At 45.5% G+C, this 9,245-nt stretch overlaps 1 protein-coding gene across 1 annotated transcript in view; it reads right to left on the minus strand.

Annotated features, from left to right (window-relative positions):
• SLC22A18 (solute carrier family 22 member 18) overlaps nucleotides 1-9,245 on the minus strand; it is a gene marked incomplete at its 3' end in the record, with an annotated part of 109,129 nt that overhangs the window by 32,660 nt on the left and 67,224 nt on the right. Inside the window, 1 exon segment of the mRNA XM_015414852.1 lies at nucleotides 5,932-6,032. Coding sequence (XP_015270338.1) covers nucleotides 5,932-6,032 — 101 coding nt within the window.

Here is a 9,245-nt window from a genome sequence, read left to right on the forward strand (position 1 = left end):
TTCAGTGGGAAGGTAACAGCGTTCCGTGCGCCTTGGCGTTTAGTCATGCCGGCCACATGACCACGGAAACCTCTTCGGACAGCGCTGGCTCTTCGGCTTGGAAACGGAGATGAGCACCGCAACCCTAGAGTCGGATTCGACTGGCTTTTGAGCAAGGGAACCCTTTACCTTTATCTTTACAGGCAACACAGCGGTCTCAGGCAAGACACTACCTCATGGTCCATTGAATGAGCAAGGGAAACCTTTACCTTTACCTTTACAGGCAAGCGGCCTGTAAAGCGGCCTCAGGCAAGACACTACCTCATGTTCCATGGAGTACTCACTATGAGTGTGCAATTTTTTTAAATTCGATATTTTTCGGTTCAGGTCTACTGGATTGCTCCTCAAGGGATGTAGATCCTGTCTGGGACAGCTTCTCCTGCAGCCTAGTTTAAGCCAGGCTGCAGGAGGAACCAGCTTCTGGATCTGCATGCCGTGGGCTGATCCTGACCCTCAGGCTGTCTTCTGAAGGATACGTTTGGGAAGCTGAAATATACCCCCAAAATACTGATAAGGTATTTTTCAGGTATATTTTTGGTTCAAGTAGACCTGAATGCATACCCCTAGTCAGGGGTCATTTCATAGAAAAAGAGGTGCAGCAGCTCATTAGCATAACTCATTAGCATAACTTATTTGCATATGCCACACCCCCTGACATCACCGGAAGTGTGTCGGAAGGCAACACTCACTGCTCAGGCTCCACTGGACTGTTTTTGATTGCTAGCTATTGGGGGGGGGGGGACAGCAGATCTGTCTTCGCAGAGGAGGGAGAGCTTGTACCTGAATAAAACCTGGTCTTAAAGGTGCCACTGGACTGTTTTGGACTGGGGGGCTGGGGGGGCTCTGCAACTTACCTGGCTGCTTCTTGCTCTGACTGAGGGCTGCTGGGAGCAAGGGGCGGGGCTTGTTGCATGTGCCCGCCCCCTGGGCTCTTTACTGCCGGAGCTCCGCTCCTGTGCGCTCCTGCAGGAAATGACCCCTGCCCCTAGTACTCACTGGCTTTTGCTTGGGTCCGAGGATCAATTTTTTGAGGGAACAGTTTGTAGCCTTAGCAAGTGTGGAGTCACATTGACAGTATAAGCTCATCACCTTTCATTGGGCATATACGTAGACCAGGGAAAGTGATAGGCAAGTTATGTTAATTACATGCAACCATATATAGAAATTAGTGGCACTTTCTAGAGCATCACATATTTCTGATGTGGTTCTCAGTGCTGCACAAATTACACAACCACGAAAGCCACATCAAACAATGTGTGCCTGTGTGTCTATAATATATCCTGATGGACATAATTAGCCCACACTTCTTTCCTTTGGGAAACCGTGAGCTTCTCCCAGGTCCGAAGGACCATCCCCATAAAGACAAGACATTTGGGCACAGCTCAGTCCTTCAAGGTTTAAAAAGCTTCTTAACTGCCACCAAATATAATGAATATATGAAATGACAGAAGAGGCATAGGTAGAAAGGGAATACAACTGTGGGAAATTGCTAAATGACAGAAAACAGAAGTGTTTTACGGAGGATGAAGAAAAGATCTACTATTTTGAAGGTGCAAGGACTTTTGGACTGGAGAATACTATTCCCAGGGAGAACACAACCCTCTCCCTTTCCGGAGAGCTGAACCCCTCCCTATCATGTTCTTAATATGGAATGCGTGCTATGAGTACATACAAACAAATGGTGTTCCCTTCCCACTGAAGTAGATGCCTCCTTGTTTCTGAAACACAATGGGTGTGTGTCTATTTGAGTTTTCATTTAACTAAGCTATTCAGATCTGAATGTATACAGAGAGAGAGAGAGAGAGTGAACAAGAGATTTAAAGCAAACAGGACCATGATACATTTGCCTTCATTTCAGTGATAAGATCAGCAACCTTTCCATCCCATTGCTTAAAACACAAACAATCCCAAGGTTTACATATCTCAGGGAGGGGAGGAAGAGGTTTTTCTTTAGATCTGAGGAAAGCAGAAGAGAAAGTCACCGTAATCTGCTCAATGGAAGGTGCAAGAAATGGCTGATTCCAGACCTCGAACCTAGTGAACTATTGAGCTCACCCACTCACTCCTTCCTTTGCTTGAGTTTGAACACCAAGGTCTTCAACTAACATGAATTAGTCAAGAAGTTTCAATGCTGGTGTCTTAAACTGAGGTTAATTTCTTTCCCTGGGATTAAAACTTGAAGGCACCCAGATTTGAACTAAACTGGAGTTAGCTGGAAACTTCTATATTCCATCTCAACATGCCAAGCAACGGGGAACAAGCAAGCCTTGATAAAAGAATCAGGCTCACGCAGATCAGGAACAAACGCTGGTTTGTTCATGACATCTGAAATGAGCCAATCATAGCTATGAATGAGATACAAGTAAATGAGAGTCTCAAAAGTGTTTTTATTAATTGGCACTTCTTCAGCTATATACAGGTGAAACTGACTGTAACTTCGATCTAGCCTCCCAAATCTTTCTCTCCAATAAACTTTAGTACACAGTCATAGAAGCAAAAGAGCACTCCATACCCTGAAGCCCAAAAGGCACTCTGACAGAAATGAATTCAGCAGAACTAACACATTACATGTTCTGCTGTCTGTATCAGATCTCTCTGGACTGCTTTTCACATACGAGCGGCACCTGAAGGCAACTCTAAGAAATCTCAGGACAATTTTTTTTGATGAGCTCTGTACCTTAACAAGCTAAAATTAAAAGTTTCACGACGCAATGGTGAAACATGTCAAAAGTAGCTTCTAGCATTCATGGGTTTGGATCCAAAGTGCTATTTTAGACAAACCTAAGGGCTTTCATGCACTCAGTGGCATTTTTCCCCTTTGCACAGCAAACAGTGATGCCTCTGCCATATCACAAGCTGTCCTGAAACTCCCCCCTACTTTCAAAACCATCTTGCCATCTTGCAAAGCCTTCTCAGGCAAGTGGGATTGGTTGTTCAGTTCTCTGGCTTCATGCTTAGAATACCAGTGAATTCTTGTTTTGGTCCCATATCGTAAACAGTCAAAAAGAAGAACATAATTTCCTTACGTGCACCTCCCACTCTGACCCTTGTTTCACTAAGAAAGCACTGGATCAAGTGTTAACAGTTCTTTTGGAGCAAGGAAAGAGAATTCTGATTGACATCTGCATGCAAATGGAAGGCAGGAATCTTCACTGCGACACTGGACTGGCCGGCAGCTGAATGCAGAAGCCAATCCAACTGAAAAGCATTTCAGCTGAGATGACGTGAGTGGGCATGGAAGTTCCCTTTGCGCCATTACAGCTGTGATGGTGCATTCACACATTCACATCATAAACAGTAAATTGTAATAAAGCAGGGCTTTTTTTGTAGAAAAAGAAACTTTAGTACACAGTCATAGAAGCAAAACAGCACTCCATACCCTGAAGCCCAAAACGCACTCTGACAGAAATGAATTCAGCAGAAGTAAGACATTACACGTTCTGCTGTCTGTATTAGATATCTCTGGCCTGCTTTTCACATACAAGCTGCACCTGAAGGCAACTCTAAGAAATCTCAGGACAATTTTTTTTGATGAGCTCTGTACCTTAACAAGCTAAAATTAAAAGTTTCACGACGCAATGGTGAAACATGTCAAAAGTAGCTTCTAGCATTCATGGGTTTGGATCCAAAGTGCTATTTTAGACAAACCTAAGGGCTTTCATGCACTCAGTGGCATTTTTCCCCTTTGCACAGCAAACAGTGATGCCTCTGCCATATCACAAGCTGTCCTGAAACTCCCCCCTACTTTCAAAACCATCTTGCCATCTTGCAAAGCCTTCTCAGGCAAGTGGGATTGGTTGTTCAGTTCTCTGGCTTCATGCTTAGAATACCAGTGAATTCTTGTTTTGGTCCCATATCGTAAACAGTCAAAAAGAAGAACATAATTTCCTTACGTGCACCTCCCACTCTGACCCTTGTTTCACTAAGAAAGCACTGGATCAAGTGTTAACAGTTCTTTTGGAGCAAGGAAAGAGAATTCTGATTGACATCTGCATGCAAATGGAAGGCAGGAATCTTCACTGCGACACTGGACTGGCCGGCAGCTGAATGCAGAAGCCAATCCAACTGAAAAGCATTTCAGCTGAGATGACGTGAGTGGACATGGAAGTTCCATTTGTGCCGTTACAGCTGTGATGGTGCATTCTCACATTCACATCATAAAGAGTAAATTGTAATAACTGACTGCAGGGCTTTTTTTTGTAGAAAAAGCCCAGCAGGAACTCATTAGCATAATAGGCCACACCCAACAGCAGAAACCCATTAGCATATTAGGTCACACACCCCTGACAGCACAGCTCATTAGCACATTAGGCCACACCCCATACCTTCCCTTGGCTTGCCCGGGCGCGCCGGCCCTTGGACAGGCTGGGGGAAGGCACGGGGAGGTATTTAAATGCCTCCCCGATCCTTCCAGGCCCCTCCCTGGCTTGTCCACCTCGGAGTTGCCGGGGGTGTCACTCTCCAGGCCTTCCCTCTGTAGCCGCGCACAAAGAGGTTTTGGCTGTAGTGGGCGTGGCCAACTCTGAAGCCAGCCGGAACTCCGTTCCTGTGCGTTCCTGCCCAAAAATAGCCCTGACTGACTGTGTGAATGTATTTGCTCTAAAAGCACAGGTAGCCCTAGGACAGCAAGCAGCGTGGGAGTGGGCAGGAACGGCATCCACATAAGCTGTTCCCATCCCATTTGCTGTGGTCACAGGCCCCGCCCCAGTCTCCCTCTTTCCACAGGTTTGCCTGTTCACCCAACTGTTTCCCATAAAAGACACTGGGAACAACTTTCTCAGTGGGCAATTTTCTCAGTGGAGGGTGGTAAGCAGTGGGGTACCGCAGGGATCAGTACTTGGTCCACTGCTTTTTAACTTGTTCATTAATGATTTGGAGATGGGAGTAAGCAGTGAAGTGGCTAAATCTGCGGATGATACGAAGTTGTTCAGGGTGGTGAAAACCAGTGAGGATTGTGAGGCACTCCAAAGGGATATGTCAAGGATGTGCGAGTGGGCGTCAACATGGCAGATGGGGTTCAGTGTGGCCAAGTGCAAGGTGATGCACATTGGAGCCAAAAATCCTAAATATAAATACACATGGATGGGTATTTATGATGACATGATGACATGATCGAGGTTTATAAGATTATCCATGGGAAAGAGCAGGTAGAGAAAGAGGTACTTTTCTCCCTTTCTCACAATACAAGAACTCGTGGGCACTCCATGAAACTGCAGAGCGGTCAGATTAGAACACATAAAAGGAAGTACTTCTTCACCCAAAGAGTGATTCACACATGGAATTCACTGTCACAGGAGGTGGTGGTGGCTACAAGCATGGACGGCTTCAAAAGGGAATTAGATAAGCATATGGAGCAGAGGTCCATCGGTGGCTATTAGCCACAAGGTATAGATAGGGGCTCTGGGGCAAGTGTGGCTCTGTCTTCTTGGTGCTTGGGGGGGTCAACAGTGGGAGGGCTTCTAATGTCCTGGCTCCACTGGTGGACCTCCTGATGGCACTGGTATTTCTGGCCACTGTGTGACACAGTGTTGGACTGGATGGGCCTTTGGCCTGATCCAACATTGGCATATCTTATGTTCTTATAAGAGGGAACTGGATAAACATATGGAGATGAGGTCCATCAGTGGCTATTAGCCACAAGGTAGGAACTCTCAGGCTGGGGCAAGGGATGCTCTGTCTTCTTGGTCCTTGGGGTCTGTGTGTCAACAGTGGAAGGGCTTCTAATGTCCTGGCCCCACTGGTGGACCTCCTGATGGCACCTGGTATTTCTGGCCACTGTGTGACACAGAGTGTTGGGCTGGATGGGCCTTTGGCCTGATCCAACATTGGCGTCTCTTATGTTCTTATGTTCTTAACAACAGTCATGCTGCTTTTTCGAGCCATTCTCCTTACCATTTGAAGGACTCCGAAATAGGACATCAGGTATCCAGCCTGTGCTGCTTCCAGCTTGAAGAAATCAATAGATATGATGGAAAGCATGATCATGAACAAACCTAAAGGGGAAAAACCTGCTTTTAGGGAAGAGGAAGACCACAATTCCTGTTAAATGCACAAAGAGCCTCCCAGAAATAAATTGGTTTTATGATAGACGGTCAGAAACACCTACTGTAACAATATTAGTGGAACTGTACAGGAGAGGCTGGATTCAGGACTGGCTCAAAATGTATACATTTGAAGAACAGCTATTTTTCATCTGGACAACATAGTGACACATGCAATAGATCCCATTTTATTGGTTAACTTTAGGTAAAGGTTCCCTCGCTCGAAAGCCAGTCGAATCCGACTCTAGGGTTGCGGTGCTCATCTCCGTTTCAAAGCCGAAGAGCCAGCGCTGTCCGAAGACGTTTCCGTGGTCATGTGGCCGGCATGACTAAACACCAAGGCGCACGGAACTCTGTGACCTTCCCACTAAAGTGGTACCTATTGATCTACTTGCAATTTCTTGCTTTCGAACTGCTAGGTAGGCAGGAGCTGGAACTAGAGACGGGAGTTCACTCCATCATGCGGCAAACTCGGGTCTCGAAATGCTGAACTACCGACCTTCCACAGCCTGCAGTTCAGCGTCTTAACCACTTGAGCCACCGCAGCTCCTGGTCAACTTTACCATCATGGTAACTGTGTCTATGCCTGGCTGGTCTCTTGTTGCATTTTCCTCGTGCCTTCCCTTTAGCACTTTACTCTGTACATGCCTGCGACACTTTGTGCAACTGTGCCCCTCAAGTCTGGCACAAATGTGAAATGATGCATTTTGAGGGGCAGTTAAAACTAAAAAAAAAAAAAAGACAGATAGGCAGACAATGCGGATGACCAATGGGAATGCAATGCCAACAGGATAATGGATGAACAGACAGTGTGTGGGGACAATTAGGAGGACCACCGGTATGTTTTGTCCTGGTTTTTCTGGCCCCACCACTGGGGACTCTGACAGGCAACAGTTCTCACAGAGACGCCTTTTCTAGCCCTATTAATTAGGGATGCCAAGAACTGAACCTGATAGAGACACAGCATCCGTTCTCCTACTTCCATTCTCTTTCAAATGCTTTCTTTAAAATGGGTGAGTTCATCTTCCGAAACCCAAGTGTTCAACCCATTATTTAAAGCACTGGTAAAATGGTGAATGTGCAGTGCACTTGAGCCAAGAGGAAAGGCAGGGTATAAATGCTGAATAAATAAATAAATACATAAACAAACAGATAAATTCTAAGAACACTTTTCTGGGAGTAAGCCCTATTGAATAGACCTGAGCAGGGGTCATTTCCTGCAGGAGCGCACAGGAGCAGAGCTCCGGCGGTAAAGAGCCCAGGGGGCGGGCACATGCAACAAGCCCCGCCCCCTTCTCCCAGCAGCCCTCAGTCAGAGCAAGAAGCAGCCAGGTAAGTTGCAGAGCCCCCCCCCCAGTCCAAAACAGTCCAGTGGCACCTTTAAGACCAAGTTTTATTCAGGTACAAGCTCTCCCTCCCCTGCGAGGACAGATCTGCACATCCCCCCTGAGGACAGATCTGCACATCCCCCCCCCAATAGCTAGCAATCCAAAACAGTCCAGTGTTGCCTTCTGACACACTTCCGGTTATGTCAGGGAGTGTGGCATATGCAAATAAGTTATGCTAATGAGCTCCTGCTCCTCTTTTTCTATGGAATGACCCCTGGACCTGAGTAAGATTCTGAGTAGACCTGCTTAGAATGGCTGTCTTAGGGAGCAATCCTAAGCATGTCTACTTGGGAGTAAGTCTCTTGTTATTCAGTGGGGTTTACTCCCAGGACAGTGTCCTGATGAGCCTCAATTGCTTTCTCCCCCCCCCCGAGAACATTTTAAAGTGCAGCACCTTTATTTATTTGCATTAAATATATAACTTGCCCATGCAGAAAAATAATGACCATGTTATGTTCTGGGACAGCTATCTTATGGATTTAGTAATGAGACTGAGAGAATCACAATGGCCCTGGTCACACGGAGCATTAGGCACGTTGGAGAGATGGAAGATAGGCGGATTTTCCGGACGCGAACTCACCGCCACATCTGGGAAGCGTAGAGCTCCCATGGCTCACCCGAGGCTTCACTCCGAAGATGTGGGGTAAAAAACTAGTACCTCCGAGGATACACCATGTAATACCAAAACACCATAGTTGTGTGGAAACAAACATACAATAACCCTCCTGTTTATAAGACCATAAAGTCTCTTAATATGTAGAACCATTTCTGAAAATAAACTGTTTTCCAGACTCCTGTCTTGTTTATAGATAGTAGCGTACTTGCGTGCTTGCGTGCACGACCAGCAGTCGACTGTTTGCCAGTTTCACAGTGGTTTCCTCAGGCACACAAAAGCCTCCATACCAATTTTCAGAGGGCAAAATGCTCAAGAGTGGCTAGTAGCTCTTGAGCATTTTGCCTTTTGAAAATTGGGCAAACAGCCACGCCTCCCCCCCGCGATATCCGGCCCGTGTGACAATATATCAAAGGAAGCATAAGTTATTGTGATAAGATTAAGAAATACGTTTACTAACATAATACACCATGTAATACCAAAACACCATAGTTGTGTGGAAACAAACATACAATAACCCTCCTGTTTATAAGACTATAAAGTCTCTTAATATGTAGAACCATTTCTGAAAATAAACTGTTTTCCAGACTCCTGTCTTGTTTATAGATAGTAGCGTACTTGCGTGCTTGCGTGCACGACCAGCAGTCGACTGTTTGCCAGTTTCACAGTGGTTTCCTCAGGCACACAAAAGCCTCCACACCAATTTTCAGAGGGCAAAATGCTCAAGAGTGGCTAGTAGCTCTTGAGCATTTTGCCTTTGGAAAGTATGCTACTATCTACAAACAAGACAGGAGTCTGGAAAACAGTTTATTTTCAGAAATGGTTCTGCATATTAAGAGACTTTATAGTCTTATAAACAAGAGGATTATTGTATGTTTGTTTCCACACAACTATGGTGTTTTGGTATTATAGGGTGTGTTATGTTAGTAAAAGTATTTCGTAATCTTATCACAATAGCTTATGGTTTCCTTTGATATATTATCTTATGGATTTAAGCAACCAGGGTCTTCTGTATAAGATGATATCACCGATAAATTAATATTTCTGCTGTCAGACGCAGACCCTACAGTTTCCTATAGGGTAGCACTCTTCGCCTTAGCAGCTAGTAAAATCAGGGCCAAGAACATAGGGGATTGAAATGAAATTTAACTTTAAATCGGCAGT

The sequence above is a fragment of the Gekko japonicus genome, unplaced genomic scaffold (genome assembly GCF_001447785.1).
Source record: "Gekko japonicus isolate JY-2015 unplaced genomic scaffold, Gekko_japonicus_V1.1 scaffold2290, whole genome shotgun sequence".
In the NCBI taxonomy this organism is placed as follows: domain Eukaryota; kingdom Metazoa; phylum Chordata; class Lepidosauria; order Squamata; family Gekkonidae; genus Gekko; species Gekko japonicus.